This window comes from Acomys minous (assembly GCF_964271855.1).
Source record: "Acomys minous genome assembly, chromosome: 19".
Lineage (NCBI taxonomy): Eukaryota > Metazoa > Chordata > Mammalia > Rodentia > Muridae > Acomys > Acomys minous.
In genome coordinates, this window is record NC_140499.1 from 62,809,923 (window position 1) to 62,827,609 (window position 17,687).

General features: G+C 50.0%; 1 protein-coding gene across 4 annotated transcripts; it reads left to right on the forward strand.

Annotated features, from left to right (window-relative positions):
* The first annotated feature begins 3,884 nt into the window (after positions 1-3,884).
* S100A16 (S100 calcium binding protein A16) lies at positions 3,885-9,789 on the forward strand. Of its 4 annotated transcripts, none has more exons than XM_084768655.1 (3): positions 3,885-4,066; positions 8,537-8,715; positions 9,033-9,789. In XM_084768655.1, the coding sequence occupies exons 2-3, from the start codon at positions 8,563-8,565 to the stop codon at positions 9,201-9,203; spliced, it is 324 nt and encodes a 107-aa protein (XP_084624781.1). In that variant the 5' UTR covers positions 3,885-4,066; positions 8,537-8,562; the 3' UTR covers positions 9,204-9,789. The 4 variants fall into 4 exon arrangements, with proteins under 4 accessions (XP_084624781.1, XP_084624784.1, XP_084624782.1 ...); XM_084768658.1 differs by lacking the exon at positions 3,885-4,066 and adding an exon at positions 4,376-4,399; XM_084768656.1 differs by lacking the exon at positions 3,885-4,066 and adding an exon at positions 6,221-6,357.
* The last annotated feature ends 7,898 nt before the right edge of the window (positions 9,790-17,687 follow it).

Consider the following 17,687-nt stretch of genomic DNA (forward strand, 5'->3'; position numbering starts at 1 on the left):
TAAGGAAAAACAAGAATGAAACGTTCTGGGTACCAGTTCCTGGGAGCAATTCCCTGGCCTAGTCAGCAGGATTTCAGCAGAGCAGCAATTCTACCAAAGTTGCTGGAACCTGGAGCAATCGGAACCTGGGGCCTCAGCCTGAGCCCAAAGCCTTGAAGCCTTCCCTGGAGCGGTTCTCTCTAGGAGCCTCTTGCAGTGGAACAACGAACAGTCAAGCAATACCAAGACTGGGGGGGGGGGGAGGGGAACAAAAACAAAAACAAAAACAAAAAACAAAAAACAAAAAACCCAGCCTCCTGTTTTGGGCTCATATATATGTCTCCTCTCAGAGTCTATACTAGGATGTTTTTCAGCTGGAAAAAACCAAGATCCCCAAGAAGTAGTTTGTATTCTAGTGGATAAACATCACCTGCTATCTCACAAGTCTGCTCCCTATCCCACACTTGGGATCAAAACAAAAAAACATGTTTACTTCCACTGCACCAGCCTGGTCTACAAAGAGAGTCCAGGACAGCCAGGACAGAAAAACCATATCTGGAAAAACAAAACAAAACAAAACAAAAAACAAACAAAAAAAAAAAAAGGAAGGAGTTACAGTGATTATCAGAGGGCTCAGTAGGACTAAGAAGTTCCAGGATGGATGCCTTAGTTGGCTTATACCATGTGGTCATCTTATTTAAGATGGCGGTCAAATTACATTGCATGTGCTCTTTTTTAACCTTAGTAAAGATGGCTGCCAGCCACATGGTGGCTTTCATCTTGATGAGGTTATCAGCCAAGAGGAAGGTGAACTACATGGCTGCCATTTATTTTTTCTTTATTTTTATTTTTATTTTTTTGGTTTTTTGAGACAGGATTTCTCTGTGTAACAGAGCCTTGGCTGTCCAGGATTTACTTTGTAGACCAGGCTGGCCTCGAACTCTGCCTCCTGAGTGCTGGGATTACAGGCGTGTGCCACCACGCCCTGCTCAAGGCTATTTAAAGACACCCATTTTTCTAGTAGACCTATGTTTTCTTTAAACAAGTTAAACGGGGTCCAAGTTAGATATATAGTACATTCTAAACAAGAATTGAATCATCTATATGTATAATATGTTATAGAAAATTAAGATTACCTATGTATAGATTTTTAACTATAAGCCTTTTGTTATAAGCTTTAAGTTAAGTTCTGTAACAGATTAAAAACTTTTAATTGATTCTTTGTGAATTTCACATCATGCACCCCAATTCTACTCATCTCCCCATTCTTTCATATCTGCTCTTCACCCTTGCAACCTCCCCCTTCCTCAAAAAACCAAAACCAAAACCAAAACCACAACAGAATGACTCACCTTGTTGTGGAAGCTGTAGTATTGTCACAGCGTGGACCCTTTCATCTACTGTTAGAGATTTTGTTGTTGTTGTTTTTTGTTTTTTGAGACAAGGTTTCTCTGTGTAGCCTTGGTAGGTCTGGACTCTCTTTGTAGACCAGGCTGGCCTTGAACTCACAGAGATCCACCTGCCTCTGTCTCCTGAGTGTTGGGATTAAAGGCGTGCGCCACCACTGCCCATCGAGATAAATGGATTTTTAAAGAGTAAAAGTAGATAAACCTTAGAGATAAGAGACCTTTGGAAGTGTACAGCCGAGAAAGTTTAGCTATAAAGGGAGGCATAGGCAGGCGGATCGCTGTGAGTTCGAGGCCAGCCTGGTCTACAAAGTGAGTCCAGGATGGCCAAGGCTACACAGAGAAACCCTGTCTCGGGGGGGGGGGGGGAAGAAAAAGAAAGAGATTTGGGGCTCATGTGTTTGTGCAGAGGTCGTTACCGTATGAGAAGGTTTGAAAATTGAGTATGTCAAGTTTTGGCCATTGATTGAGCTGTACTGAGGCCAAGCTGTTTTCAGTAAGAAAGGAGGTTTTAATGTAATCTCTGAGTTCGAGGAAGAAGGAAATGAAGAGTCATATAAGCCCCAGGAGGGTGTAGGAAAGTTAGAGCCCCAGAAGGGCATAAGAAAGCAATGGGATTCTCAGGAAAGAGCCGGGAGACAGAAGGTAGGACAAGGGTCACAAGTAGAAGCTCTGCATAAGGAAGGATTCCATATCATAGAGTCTAGGAGGGCAGGAGGAAGCCCACGGCTGCTCCCAGGGGAAGGTGAGGAAGCTACAGGAAGGAGCTGAGAGAAAAGGCAGCAGATGCTGCTTCCTCTTCCTCTGCATGGTGTCAAGGTTTTCACTCTGGGGCATCCTCCACTGAACTGAGAGCCATATCAGAGAGAAATGAGCCAAATCAGAGAGGTGACAGGCACCAGCAGGGTAGGAGGAGCTTTCTGGCACACTCGTGTGGCTTTTGTAGTTAATAGTAGACAAAGCAGGCAGCTCTAGGGGTGACAATGACTCAGTAGAGGAGGAGAGTTGAGTGGTTAGAGCAGGTAGAGGAGAGAACAGCCGAAGGGGAGCCCTGGGAGAGGCTTTTGGGGAAAGGGAGAGGAGCGAGCGCCCAGGTGCTGCTGGGTGCCCTGGAGGGCGCAGCAGGCCTCCTGAGTAGACAAAGACAGTTGAGTGGTTAGAGCAGCTGGAGGAAAGAAATGGCTGAAGACGCAGACCCTAGGATTTGGAGTCAGACTTGGTGGGTGGCAGACTCGGGCAGCAATCCATGGTCCATCAGCTCTTTAGGAGAGACAAATGAGCAACGGATCGCCTAACAGTCCCGTCATAAGAGAGAGGGGCCGAGCCGCTTGGAAGGAGGGGACATGGCTGCTCCTAGGTATGGTGTAAATATGAGAGAGTATAGCCAGAAGCATCTGGAAGAGTCCAGACAACTGAACGTGGCAGCAGAACAGACCGGGCCATGAGAGGAGGGGGCGGGGCGGGGCTGTGAGATATGAAGAGAAGGGAGGTGGGAACAGGAGCCAAGAGTGCAGGGCCAAGACGGAAGCCGAAAGCACAACCAGAAACCGAGAGGCTGGCCAAAATGGCTGGGAAGCTGGTTGTATGTCCCCCCGCCTCCCCCACCCACCCCACCCACCCCGCCACGCTGGAGAGGTAGGGGCTGGTGGTGAGAAGTGTTGAGAAGAGCCAGGACTCTGTAACAGGTGCTGAGAGAGCCTGGCATGGCCTTTGATATGCTAATAATAGGCATCTCAGCCATTTATCAAGGAGAAGTGTTGGGGGGGGGTGTGGGGGTGTGTGTGTGTGGGGTGTGTGGGGGTGTGTGGGGGTGTGTGGGGTGTGTGGGTGTGTGTGTGGGGGGGGTGTTGGGGGGGTGTGTGGGGGGTGTGTGGGGGTGTGTGGGGGTGTGTGTGTGGGGGGTGTGTGGGGTGTGTGGGGGTGTGTGTGTGGGGGGTGTTGGGGGTGTGTGTGGGGGGTGTGTGGGGGTGTGTGGGGGTGTGTGTGTGGGGGGTGTTGGGGGTGTGTGTGGGGGGTGTGTGGGGGTGTGTGGGGGTGTGTGGAGAGTGTTCTCCGGCACCTGACAGAAGTCATCATGGGAGTGAGCATCTGGTGTGCAGAAGGGTCTTAGGAGTGGATCCCTGAGCTTAGGGTGTCTGAACTGGAGAGGTGAGACCAGGAAGAGATGCTGTGTTTGCTCTGTCACCGAAATCGGGGGTTAGGCTCTTTAATCCCAACAGCAGGGAAGTCCTGTGGCAGTAATCCAACTGAATTTGTCTTTGGTGGGGGTTGCCCTGAAACCTGGCCCTCAGTGACCGAGGTGAGAAGGGCAGGGGATGAGAGCTCCCTTTCTTTCCTCTGTCTCGGTAGGAGTCTGCTTAGAGCCTGTGGGGTTAGGAGGGTGGGGCTGGGGGAGTGCCAGCTTCTACCACTCCCTCTAGGGTGAGGGTAGATGGGTGGGTTTTTTTTTTTTAAAGGTGTGTATCCCTTTAACAAGGGCCCAACCCCAGGCCAAGTCAAGAGTTCAGTCACTACCTTCCCACAGCCAGCTCAGCCAGGCAAGGCTGAGGGAGGGAGTGGGACAGATTCTGGGAGGGCAGTGGGGAGGAGTCCTGGCTCCGCTGAGCTGGAGCTGCTAGGCTGTCGGTGCCAGAGCTCAGGCCTCAGAGCCCTGCTGGAGGAGGCGGACACAGAGGAGGCAGGTGAGCACCCCAGGGCCCTCTGGGGGTTAGTCTGGGGCTGTTGGTGGGACCCTGAAGCCTTGGTGGGCCAGTCAGGGGAAGGGTCAAGGAAGGGAACCCCGAGAGAGGTGCCTGGTAGACTCCGGGCAGGGAGATTTTGGTAATTATTAACTCTCCGCAAAGGCTAGTTACTCAGTAAGGAGACCTGTGGAGGGGTAGGTGGGGTAGCAGGACTCCCCTCCCTGGCCAAGCAGCCGACCTGGCTCATCTCCAGGCATTGGGACATTGGGCAGAACATTCCAGGGCCTTGCCCACAGCTGTTGCGGCACAGAACAGGGAAGCGAGTGTGCCTTGGTGGGGGTTAGGGGCCAGCAGACTCTAGACAAAGGCCTTACTGGGCTGTGGTAGCTGTGACCTGGGAAAGTTAATAGGGGTCCAAGACAGGGCCCAGAGAGCCTAAGATGCCAGGCAAGGGAGGCAGGGGCTGAGGTGGCTTCTTCTTCACCTGGGGCTCAGGCAGGGACCGGATGCAGGCCTCATTTGCTCTGGGTCGTGTTTCTTGGGAGGGGCCTGGGGAAGGGTGGGAGGTCCCATGGAGGGGGAGAGGGAAAGAGAAAGGAGGGGAGCTTCAGACGGGAAGCTTTTCCACTCAGGATCTAGGCAGGTCCCAGCTTGACTGGCTTTGCCTGCCAGAGCCGCCTGCAAGGTAGATAGATGTGTTTGCCTGCCCAGCCCAGTTGAGGTGGGGGCAAGGACAGGGGTGACGCTAAGGTAGGCTCAACCTCTACCCAGGAGAGGAGCCCTATGAATGTTGGGGAGGCCTGGGGTAGAGATAGGGGTGTGTGTGTGTGTGTGTGTGCGCGCGCGCGTGCGTGTGCATGGATTTACAAGGTAAGGAAAAATTAAAATAAATTCAAATAAATGGGGTACCCAAGCAGATTAGGACTGGCCGAATTCCTGTGTGTTGATATATGGGTGTGATGTCATGCGTCCTGTGAGGGTACAGAGGTAGGAACAGCCTCCAAGACCAGGGAAAGAGTGTGAGAGAGCAGAGAGACCTGGGCAAACAGGCTTGCAAGTAGAGACTACAGCCCCATTCAGTTATTCTGCTAGCCCTGCCTGTCGACAGGGGCTGGGAGGAATGAGCTAGTTACGGAGGGGCTGAATGCCTCAATGAATGAAAGCATGACTGCGTTGCTGCTCGGATTAGTGAGCAGGTGGAAAGTGAGCAGACGAGGCCGTTGGTGAATGAGTAAACAAATGGTGAAATACTAAGTGGATTTGGGGTAGATGGGAGGGACCCAGAGAATGCCAGAGTTAAAATGGAAAATCTTGTAGGCTTTGGGGGAGCATGCTGAGTAGGAGAGATGGGTAGGGACATATTCGACATTTGGAAATAACCGCTTAAGCGTATGTGGGGTGAACGTGAGGGTGTGGTGGACATTCAGAGCTCCAGACCAAGGTGGACTGAAGGAAGGCTCTTGGAAAAGGGGTGGGGACCAGACTTGGGGGTGGGAGGGTGGGGCTGGAGTGGCTGAGATCCAGGGCCATCCATCCATGGTCAGGGCAATTTGGGCTTTTGGAAAAGTCAGCAAGCCAGGCACAGGTGGGTGGGTGGGGGGGGGTTGGGGGTGGGGGTTGGAAGCCTCCTGGTTGCTCAATGATGAATCAGCCCAAGAGACTAAGAGAACATTGGGGGAAGGGTGGGGCCCAAGGTGGATGGCTTCTTTAGGAGCGAGCGAGCCCTTTAACGTGATGTCCCTATTTCTGCCTTTTTTTTTTTAAAGAAGGCTTCAGTGTTCATTGGTGCCCCATGCCCTCATAGCCCCCAACTTTCATTCCAAGACTTGCCTGGGAGGAAACCAGGCCTTGGATAGGTTCTGCCTAGGAGGGGAGAACAGTACCCTTTCCCTCCCCACCTCGGCGCCTGGAGGTCCTCAAGCGTGACTAGCTGAAGGATGGGCAGCTGCAGGAGCAGGTGGCTGTGAGACAGGTGAGGTAGCTGAGCCTGTCTTCTGCCCCTGAGGGGAGGGCGTAGGAAGAGTGTAATGACACCTGACTGCCCCACTCGGATACTCTGTCCTCAGAAATCGCTCCAGAAACACACGCTCGTCCCGATGCTTATCTCAAAGCCATCCATTTTATAAGGAAAACCTGGGGAGGAGGCGGGTCCCTGGGAGGAAGGCCTGGGAAAGCCAGGACACAGAAGCTGCGCCTCTGGTCGGCCCAGTGCTCTTGGGACAGGTGGCTGCATCATCTCTTGGGTGTGTGTTTCTCTGTCAGTTGTTTGCTCGGCTGCTGCAAGAAGCCAGGTAGGGACCGGCAGGGAGGAAGCTCCCTTGGTGGAGGAAACAGACTTAAGGCAGGTAGAGGGAGAGCTGGCAGAGAGCAACAGCAGAGGCGCCGGTCCCAATTACCTACTCTACCTCGTCCTCTTCTCTCTGACTGTTTCCTACAGAGCTCGTCACTTGGCACAGCTCTGGGATGGTAAGGCGTGGGGGCAGGATTCTCCTCTTGCTTTCAAGGCTCCGGTGGGAGAGAGTTGAGGGCAACCCTTCCTGTTCCTGAGGCAGGTTCCAGAATCTCCAGGAACGCTGGCCACGGGCCATCCTCACCTCCACCCAAGGGTGTCAGTGCAGACAGATCATGGGTTGGAAAAAAAAAAAGCCTTTGCGTATGTTAGAGAATTTGCTTCAACATCTTTCAAACATAAAACACACTGTTACAGCCCTAACAAACAGTATGGGAAGAGGACAGCTTCCTGTGCGTCTGGCTCTGCGTGCTGTCCTTCCAGCTGCAGACCACAGTGGCCAGGAGGGTAAGGAGGGGAGGAGCCCCCCCGGGGGGGCCCCAGCCTGGCCACTCTCCCTCTCAACTCCGCTTCCTTCCTGCATCCTGGCCTGCTTCCTCCGGTTCTGACCATTCCTCAAGAAAAAGATGCCTGAACGTTGTAGAAGGGTGGTCAGGGGCCTTGGGCCCTTGGCATTAGGTGGACTATTGGAACATCTCCCCTGAGCAGGGCAGGCACTGTGGGCCAGACAAGCTACAGAGATTAAAAAGGAGGGCACCTGTAACTCAGGGTTAGCAGACCTCGCTCCCAGGTCGACAGATTCTGCTATTTGGCTCCGAAGACAGCCGGGGAATGAAGAGACGCCATGTGGCTTCCTAGACGGAGCGGTCAGAGCCAGAAACTAATCTACCAGCTAATGGCCCCAGCGGGGGTTGACGTGGTGAAGACAGACATGGCTGTGGGAGTCCGGGTATAGAGATGACAGAGGTCAAGGCAAGATTTCCTGCAGGCACACTTTGGGGAGGGGCAGAGTGACAGGCAGGCGTCAGCTAAGAGGAGCATGCAGGGTGATGGGCACGGGAGAAGACATGATCTACCCAAGGGGTAGAAAGCGGGTGGTAAGGCCAGGCGGCGTGCTGGGGCCTGGCGAAGGAGGGGGCCTTTTTGAATCAGACTGTGGGTGCACAGGCCTGCCCAGTGGTGGTGTCCTTTGGTGTCCACCTCCCCTTCCTGGGACCAGCTGGGTGAGGGTACCAGGAGTTCATTCTTGTCCTGGGGGGTGGGGTGGAAGGGGACTTTGATTTGCCAGGCTGATTTGGAGGGGCTCTGGACATGGGCGGTGACTCGCAGAGTAGATCCGCCTGCTCCCCTCATATCCTGTTATTCAGAAGGCTGTATCCGCTTGGAGTGTGAGTGGCCTTTTGTTCTGGGGTGAGGGGGTGATGTGTGTGGCCTCTGTCAGGCAGCAGCTGCGTCCAGAGGCCCAGAGTCTGTCTCCAACTGGGGCAGAACTGGGCCAGGATCTTCCTTAGGTATGGGGTAAAGGGTGTCGCTGGGCCATGATGTGTACTTACGAATGGTTTTGAGGGAGGAGAGGGTGACAGGGTGTGGCCAGGAGGGGAGCCACACAAAATCTGATCTGACGGAGCCAGACTTTGCTCTTTCCTAGAGATGGGCAGTGGTAGCTGGAGCCCCTGAACTCACTGCTTTAGAGCCTGTGCTGGGGGTTGAGGTGGGCTGACGTTCCTGTTCCTGCTTTGTTGCCTAGAGCTGGGGTCTCAGCCAGTCCTCAGGGTGGAAGATGAAAGGCCCTGGTTCTCTCTGCCTTGACTCTTCACAACTATGGTTGCCCTAAAACAGGGGACCTGGGTGTGTGTTTGGGGGCATAGTTGCCTGCCTCCTGTCTCCACTGCAGCCTCCTGCTCTCAGAGGGCTCTGACGTGCAGCAGGGCTGCCCAGGGCAGGGGAAGGGCCTGGGGAACCTGTCTTGGCAGTTGGCAGTCTGGGGAACACCTGGATTAGAGGAGTTAGTTACACAGCTCTCCTTCCGGGGTGTCACCCCCACACTCTGCAAATCCACACCTTCTCCCCTCCCTTGTCCGGAAGACAAGCGGTGTGGGGATATTGGTGTGTGTGTGTGTGTGTGTGTGTGTGTGTGTGTGTGATGTCCCTCCTCATCTTCCCTCTTTCTGGTCCCCCAGGCCCAGAGAGGAGCTGAGGCAGGGAGATGGCTGACTGCTACACAGAGCTGGAGAAGGCTGTAGTTGTCCTGGTGGAAAACTTCTATAAATACGTATCCAAGCACAGCCTGGTCAAGAACAAGATCAGCAAGAGCAGTTTCCGCAAGATGCTCCAGAGAGAGCTGAACCACATGTTGACGGTACCCACCCACCACCCACCCCTCCCGCCACCGTTCCCCCCACCCATCTCCCCGCATTCCTCTCACACTGCCCCCCTGTCCCCCCCGACCCCCCCCCCCCGCTCTCCCCATCTCTCCCCTCAGTCCTCTCAGCCACCCCTCCCTGTGCCCTGCTCAGTGACCTCCGCTCCCCCCACTCCCGCCCCCATACCCTGCTAGCCTGGCCATGGAGGTTTGTTCGTGGCCTGGCAGTAGCTGTCGGGTCTGATTCCGGGGCTCTGCCTAGGGGCTCTTGCCTGGGTCATCGCGAGATCTTACTGACTCCCGTTCTTCCACAGGACACAGGGAACCGAAAGGCAGCCGACAAGCTCATCCAGAACCTCGATGCCAACCATGACGGGCGCATCTGCTTTGATGAATACTGGACCATGATAGGAGGCATCACCAGCCCCATGGCCAACCTCATCCGCCAGCAGGAGCAGCAGGAGTGCCAGCAGAGCAGCAGCTAGGGGCGCCTCATGCGCCCCTTTCCACGTCCTGACCCATAATGCCCTGCCAGTGTTCTTTCCACGCTTTTTATTGACTCTTTCTTTCCTTCTCCCTCCAGACCTGTTCCTACCCTGGCTCAGCAGCACAGGGGGTGGGGGCGGGGCCTATCAGGGCCTCTTTGTGAGTGTCTCTCACTGTGGTAGTGCGTTCCCTGGAGCCTACAGGCCCTGGGGGAGGGGGTCCCCTTTGTGAAATGTCGATGCTGTTTGGGGCACTCCCCCTCCCCCACCAAGAGTTTCTTCATCTCTTGAGTCTGCGCACTCCTGCAATGTCTGATGGTCTTGTCTGACTCTTGCCTGATTCTGGGTCTGTCCTGGCCTCTAGAGGTCAGCTTGCTGCTTGAGGTCTCCCAGCTCCTGGCTGTGGCAGCTGTGGAAATGGCAGTACCAGTATTTGTCCTCTTCTCCTCCTCCCAAGCCCTTAGCTGGGTGGAGAGGCATCCCCAGGGGCTCCTGTCCAGCTGTCTCTGTTTGGGAATGACCTAACCTGGGTTGAGCCTCCTCTCTGCTCTGCCACTGAAATAAATGCTGGATTTGGAGTTTGTAACTCCTAGCTGGTTCCTTTGTGATTTTTTTTTTTAAATATTATTTTATATGTTCCACACTTTCTGGGAATTTATCTCACCTTGGTGATCTTTGCCCTGGACCCCGAGGCTCTAGAGAATCTCCTAAGAAAAACCTCATATGAAAACAAAGCAACAAGAACAACAAGAAGCCAGAAGTTAAGCTGGGCCTGATGGCACATGAGTAATCCTAGAGTCTAGGCCAAAGCATAAGAGTCCGGAGTTCAAGGCCAGCCAGGGATACATAGCCCAGCATGCTGTTGTTTGCCTGCAATCCCCAAAGGCCCTCATAAGCTATTCTCAGACTCATGTCCAACTTCCAGGTGCATAATAGATGTCCTTCCGTCACTTTATCATTAAGTAAAAGGGCCCGTGACGCCTCCGTCTTGAGCCTGAGTCTTTAGCATGGAGGCCTTAGATCTTCTCCAGAGGCTAATTCTAAGATGCAGAGATGGTGTGGGCTGGGGATACAGGGTGTAAGTGGAGAGGGTTGTGGGAGGCCAGAGAAGGAAAGGGAAGCAGTTTTCAGCTGCTGGGAGCAATGCCAGCCTTTCCATCTCTCTGCTACTTCACTGAGGAGCCCTCAATAGGCACATGCCAGGAAGCCAGCCTGCACCCACAGTGGAAGGTCGCCCCCAAAGACACACAGGCGCACAGGTTATTTTCCCCTTTCTTTTTCTTGTTTCTTTCTTTCTTTCTTTCTTTCTTTCTTTCTTTCTTTATCTCTTTCAAGACAGGGTCTCACTGTGTAGGCTTGTCTGGCTTGGAACTCACTATATAAACCAGATTGGCCTTGAACTCAGAGATCCAAGTGCCTCGTGCGCCACCACACCAGGCCCAGGTGCAGAGACTTTTATTGGAGTGCATTTAAGACTTTTCAACTTTCTGAAACTGGTGTGCCTCAGACAGGCTGGTGTCAAGGTCTGCTGGCCTTTCTTTCCCAACATAGCATCACAATAACCTCTTTTTAAAAACATTTAAAATTTTTATTTATTTTATGAAAATAGATTCTTCTCTCATACAGTATATCCCAATTACATTTTCCTCTCCCTCCACTCCTAGCTCTTCCCCACTTCTCCTCTCCCCAATCCACTCCCCCTCCATCTCCCACCAGAAAAGAGCAGACCTCCAAGAGATGACAACAACCAAACACAACAAAACAGAACACAACAAGACAAGACAAAGGCCCTCACACAGAGCCTGGACACGGCCATGCCACAGAGGAAAAGGTTCCAAGAACAGGCAGAAGAATCAGAGAGTTACTCTCTCTTAGCACTTAGGAGTCCCATTAAAAACACCAAGCTAGGGGGCTTTGGTCGGGCGGCTCAGAGGGTAAGGGCACTGACTACTCCTCCAGAGGTCCTGAGTTCAATTCCCAGCAACCACATGGTGGCTCCCAACCATCTATAATGTGATCTGATGCCCCCTTCTGGCCTGCAGGTGTACATGCATCCAGAGTACTGTATACATGATAAATAAATAAATAAATCTTTAACAACAACAACAACAACAGGACCTGGTGTAGACCCCCGAGTGCCCCATGCTTGCTGCTTCAGGCTCTGTGAGCCCATAGAGCCTTAGTTGATTTAGTGGGCCATCTTCTCTTGGTGTCTTCCATCCCGTCTGGCTCCTACAATCTCTCTGCCCCCGCTTCCACAGGATTCTCTGAGCTCTGAGGGAAGGGGCCTGGTGGAGGTCTCCAATTTAGACCCTTTCCCTGCATAGTGTCTGGCTGTGGGTCTTTGCATGTTCTCCTATCAGCTGTCAGAGGAGGAAGCCTCTTTGATGATGAGTGCACAAGGCACCAATCTACGAGGATAGCAGAATATCATTAGGAATCATTTCATTGAATTTTTTTTTTTTTAAAGATTGGTCATATTTGGTTCTACCCCAGGTCTCTGGGATATCCAGTCTCTGGTTCCTGGCCATCCAAGCAGTGTCAGGCATGGGTCCCCTCTTGCTGAGTTAAATCTCAAATCAGATATTGGTTGGCCACTCCCACAAGTTCTGTGCCACCATGGAAGCAGGACAGATCGTAGGTCAAAGGTTTTGTGGCCGGGTGGGTGTCCACAATTTCCTTTAGGTAGCCTGCAGAGTACCTTCCTGCACCAAAGAGACTAGAATGTAAGTGTGAAGGCTCCACGCGGGCACCAGCTTGAACCTCTCCATGTTCAAAGAGCTGTGTGGATGCTCCCCCACTGTGGCCCCGCCCCATCAGTTTGCAGAGAGAATCCCTCTGCCCTAACCTCAGCCTTGATTGTTTGGAGCTCTCCACGGGATCTCCCCAGCCAACAACTCCACCATATGCATCCCAGTCCCTTGACTGGAAGCCTTGCTTGGCTACAAAAGATGGCCAGTGGAGACTCTGTGTCCTTCATCACGAGGGTCACCCTCAAAGAGTCCATGAAGTTTTCACTGCACTAGGTTTCCACGCCACTCCCCAATCGCTTTCTAATTCCAGCAGTCTCTCCCTGTGTTGTCTGCATCTATTCCATCTCCTCCCACTCCGGATCCCTCCTGTTCTTGTTTCCACCTGCCCCCAGTCTACCTGAAAACTCTATTCAATTTCCCCTTCCCTATCTTTCCTAGGGAGATCCAGGTGTCCCCCCAGAGCCATTTCTTTACCTAACCACCGTGGCTCTATGGATCGTAGCTTGATTATCATTTACTTAATGACTATTAGTCATTTGTAAGTGTGTACATACCATATTTGTCTTTCTGGGTCTGAGTCTCACTCAGGAAGATTTTCCCCAGTTCCATCATTTGCCTGCAAATTTCATGATGCCATCTTTTTAACAGCTGAGTAATACTCCATTGTGTAAATGTACAACATTTTCTTTACCCATTCTTCTGTTGAGTGGTATTTAGGTTGTTTATAGTTTTTGGATGTTATAAGTAAAGCTTCATTGAACATACTTGAGTCTTTGTGGTAGGATGGAGTGTCCTTTGGGTATATTTCCAAGAGTGGTATAACTGGGTCTTTTTTGTTTTGTTTTGTTTTGTTTTTTTTCGAGACAGGGTTTCTCTGTGTAGCCTTGGCTGTCCTGGACTCACTTTGTAGACCAGGCTGGCTTTGAACTCACAGCGATCCACCTGCCTCTGCCTCCCGAGTGCTGGGATTAAAGGCGTGCGCCACCACCGCCCGGCTAACTGGGTCTTGAGGTAGATTGATTCCCAACTTTTTAAGGAACAATCATATTGGCTGTACAAATTTGTACTACCACCAGCAATGGAGGAGTATTTTTCTTGCTCCACATCCTCAATAGCTTGAGATGTCACTTGTGTTATCGATTTTAAGACATTCATTCTGTCAGGTGTATGATGGAATTTCAGAGTAGTTTTGATTTGCATTCCCCTGATGACTAAGGATGTTGAACAGTTCTTTAAGTGTTTCTCAGCTACCTGAGATTCCTTTATTGAGAGTTCTGCTTAGATATGTACCCCATTTTAAAATTGGATTATTATAAACGTATTTTCTCATTTTGTAGCCTCCCACTTTGTTGGAATGATGGTGTCCTTTGCCTAACAGAAGCTTTTCAGTTTCTCGAGGTCCTATTTATTAATTGTTGATCTTAGTGTCTGCATTATCAGTGTTCTGTTCAGGAAGTTGTCTCCTCTGCCAAAATGTTCCTGCTTTTTTTTTCCAATCAGGTTCAGTGTATCTGCTTATATGTTGAGGTTTTTGATCCACCTGAACTTGGGTTTTGTGTAGGGTGATGAATATGTATTTATTTTCTTTCTTCTACATGCAGACATCCAGTTTGACCAGGACTATTTGTTGAAGATGAAAAAGATATTCCCCCTGCCCCAAAGTGTGTGTTTCTGGATTCTTTCTAAAAAAAAGCAAGTGTTCATATATGTGTGGATTAAGCTGGGTCTTAAATTCAATGCCATTGATCAACACGTCTCTTTTTATGCCAATACCATGGAGTTTTTATTACTGTAGCTCTGTAGTACAGCTTGAAGTCAGGGATAGTGGTACCTCCTGCAGGTTTTTATTTTATTTTATTTTATTTTATTTTTTTAATTTTCAAGATTGTTTTTAGCTATCCTGGGTTTTTTTTTGTTTTCCATATGAAATTGAGAATTGTCCTTTCAAGGACTGTAAAAAATAGTGTTGTTGTTGGGGTGTTGGAGAGATGGCTCATTGATTAAGTGTCCTGGTTGCTTTTTAGGAGGACCCTGGTTCAATTCCCAGCACCCACACGGCAGCTAACAACTGCCTGAATGTCTGGACCCAAGGAATCTGGACCCTGCATGCACTGCATGCACACGCTGCACAGACATACATGCAGGCACCCCCACAATAAGCAAACAAACAGACAAATTGTGTTGAGATTTGATGGAGATTGCATTGGATCTGTAGATGGCTTTTGGTAAGATGGCCATTTTTGCTGTATTAATCCCGCCGAGCTATGAGCATGGGAGATCTTTCTGCCTTCTGATATCTTCTTCAATTTTTTTTTTCTTCTTCAAAGAGTTGAACTTTTTGCCATACAAGTCTTTCACTTTCTTGGTTAGAGTTACCCCAAGATATTTTATATTATTTGAAGCTATTGTGAAAGGTTTTGTTTCCTTGACTATTTTCTTAATTTATCACTTACATATAGGAGGGCTACTGATTTTTTTCTTTTTAGTTAATCTTGTATCCAGCCACTTTGATGAAAGTGTTTATGAGCTATAAGAGTTCTCTGGTGGAATTTTTAGGGTCACTTATATATATTATTTTTTTTTTTTTTGGTTTTTCAAGACAGGGTTTCTCTGTGTAGCCTTGGCTGTCCTAGACTCGCTTTGTAGACCAGGCTGGCCTCGAACTCACAGAGATCCACCTGCCTCTGCCTCCCGAGTGCTGAGATTAAAAGCGTGCGTCACCACGCCCAGCTGACTTCTCCCTTTTCAATTTGTATCGCCTTGATTTCCTTTAGTTGTCTTGCTACCCCAGCTGAAACTTCAAGTACTGTATTGAATAGATATGGAGAGTGGACAGCCCTGTCTTGTCCCTGATTTTCATGAAATTGCTTTGCGTTTCTCTTCATTTAATTTGATGTTGGCTGTAGGCTGTGTTTCCTTTATTACATTTAGGTATGTGCCTTGTATCCATTATATCTTCAGGACCTTCATCGTGGAAGGGTGTTGGATTTTGTCAAGGGCCTTTTCTAGATCTAATCAGATGATCATGCGTTTTTTTCCCTTTCAGTTTGTTTATATGGTGAATGGCATTTTCTGACGTTTTTATATTGAACCACCACTGACTCTCTGGGATGAAGCCTGCTTGATCAGGGCGGATGATCTTCTTGATGTGTTGCGTCTGTGTTCATGAGTGAAACTGGCCTGTGATTCTCTTTCTTTGTTGAGTCTTTATGTTTGGGCATCAGGGTGACTGTGGCCTCATAGAATGATTTGGTCAAGGTTCCATTTGTATCTATTGTGTGGAATAATTTGAGAACTGGGTTCAGTGAAAGCCCTTGCCTCAATATATAGGAGGGTGATCAAGGAAGACACGATGCCAGCCATGGTCCTCCACACATGTGCCTATATACATGCATGTATAACACACACACACACACACACACACACACACACACACACACACACACCCCACAGAGGAAACCCAAATACTTTGTTTTCAGTGCTTTTGGATATGCTCAGAAATTGGAATGCTGAGTCATATTATAAGTCTGTTCTAACTTAAAAATGTAAACATCTGTCTATCTACCTACCTGTCTTTCAATCAGTTATTTATTTATTTCTGTATGTACATATGTGTGGAGGTCAGAAAACAAAGAGTTGATTCTTTTTTGTTACCGTGTACAATCCAAGGATCTATCTCAGGTTGTCCAGCTTTGGCAACATGAGCCTTAACCCAATGAGCTGTCTTGTTGACCTACTTTCAATTTTTGGTGAAGTCTCAAGACCGTTTTCCGTAGCAGCTGCATCATTTTACAACCCTGCCACTAGAGCACGGAGGTGCCGGTTCTCTCCATGTCTTTGTCCACACTTCTCTTCTCTTTCTCCCCCCTTCTCTTTGTGTGGTACTGGACCTGAATCTCCCTCCTCTTTGGGTGGTACTGGACCTGAATCTCCCCCCTTCTCTTTGGGTGGTACTGGACCTGAATCTCCCCCCTTCTCTTTGGGTGGTACTGGACCTGAATCTCCCCCCTTCTCTTTGGGTGGTACTGGACCTGAATCTCCCCCCTTCTCTTTGTGTGGTACTGGACCTGAATCTCCCTCCTTCTCTTTGTGTGGTACTGGACCTGAATCTCCCCCCTTCTCTTTGTGTGGTACTGGACCTGAATCTCCCCCCTTCTCTTTGGGTGGTACTGGACCTGAATCTCCCCCCTTCTCTTTGGGTGGTACTGGACCTGAATCTCCCCCCTTCTCTTTGTGTGGTACTGGACCTGACTCTCCCCCCTTCTCTTTGGGTGGTACTGGACCTGAATCTCCCCCCTTCTCTTTGGGTGATACTGGACCTGAATCTCCCTCTTCCTCTTTGGTTGGTACTGGACCTGAATCTACAGTCTCAGGTGTGCTAAGCAAGTGCTGTACAACAGAACCCTATCTCTAGTTTTATGCCCCCCCCACTTGAATCATGTCCTCTGCTCTCCCCATGACACTTCGCCCTCATCTGACTCCCTTTCTTCCCTTACAAGTTCTCTCCTTTTGTTTGCCTATCACATTTTTATGGGGTTCGTTTGCTTTCTTTGTCGTTTTGAGACAGGCTCTCATGTAGCCTTGAACTGGCTAAACGTAATAACTGAATTTGAACTTGAACTCTGTTATCTTTCCGCTTCTACGTCCCAAGTGCTGGATGACAGGCACGCTCTATTTTGGTTATTTCCAACATATAATAACAGTATGTATTTTGTGGGGTGCGATGTCAACTTGACACGTGTATGCAATACATAATGATCAAATTACGGAAGGTCTGCTTAATGGGCTCAGAAATACACTTAAACAGGAGGATGGAATTGTACTATTCCTATGTGTTTCAAAATGTCTCAGGGTTGTGCTTGCTTCAGCAGCCCAGTACTAAAACTGGAATAATACAGAGAAGATCAGCATGGCTCCTGTGCAAGGGTGGCATGCGAATTCATGAAATGGTCAGTCTGTTGTTTCAATGTCTTGCTATTAGTTTGGATTTTTGAGACAGTCTTGCTATGTAAGCTTACCTAGCCTGGCTCTCACTGTGTAGTTCTGCTTGATCTCTCAGGCTCACGGCAGCCTCCAACCTTTCTGCCTCTGCCCTAGGAATTATGGGTGAGCAGCGAGCATCACCACAGCCAGCTGCTGCTGCTTCCTTCTTCCTTTTCCTCTTCCTCCTCGTTTTCTTCATCTTCTTTTCATTTTTTGAAACAGGGTCTCTATATAACCTAGCCATTTTGGCTACTCCAGAGCCCCCTCCCACAACCCCCTTTTTGGCATATAGTTATTCATAGACGTCTCTTATAATCCTTTCCATCTTTGTGGCATCGTGCCCCTCCCCCACCCCCATCCACATGTCTTGTTTTGACATAGGCTCTCACTCTAGGTCTGGCTAGCCTTAAACTCTCAGTCTCTTGAGGGTTGGGGCTAAATCACTGTACCCACAATTACTAGGCATTTACAAGTTTGCTCTTAGAGGGTCTAAGTTCAAGCCTAGAGTTATGTGGAGGAAGCTGAGTTTTTTTGGAGGCCAGAAACTTTAGTGGCAGTCTGGGTTTTGCCTCAGGGCCTGAAGCCAGAGAAGTCCCAGAGGGCCAAACACAGCTAAGACAAGGTCAGGTCACTCGACAGAACGTAGGGCTCCTTGGGAAGTGTGGGGTGAGAAAAGCGCTGACAGTGTAGACTGGGCAGACCCGAGGACCAGCAGCAGGCCTTGGTAAGCTGCCTTTCCCAGCGCCCT

Excerpts from the sequence above, each read along its gene's own strand:
- S100A16 (XM_084768655.1), top strand. The coding sequence starts at position 8,563 with ATGGCTGACTGCTACACAGAGCTGGAGAAGGCTGTAGTTGTCCTGGTG. Across the intron at positions 8,716-9,032 it reads AGCTGAACCACATGTTGACG|GACACAGGGAACCGAAAGGC; the intron begins GTACCCACCCAC and ends GTTCTTCCACAG.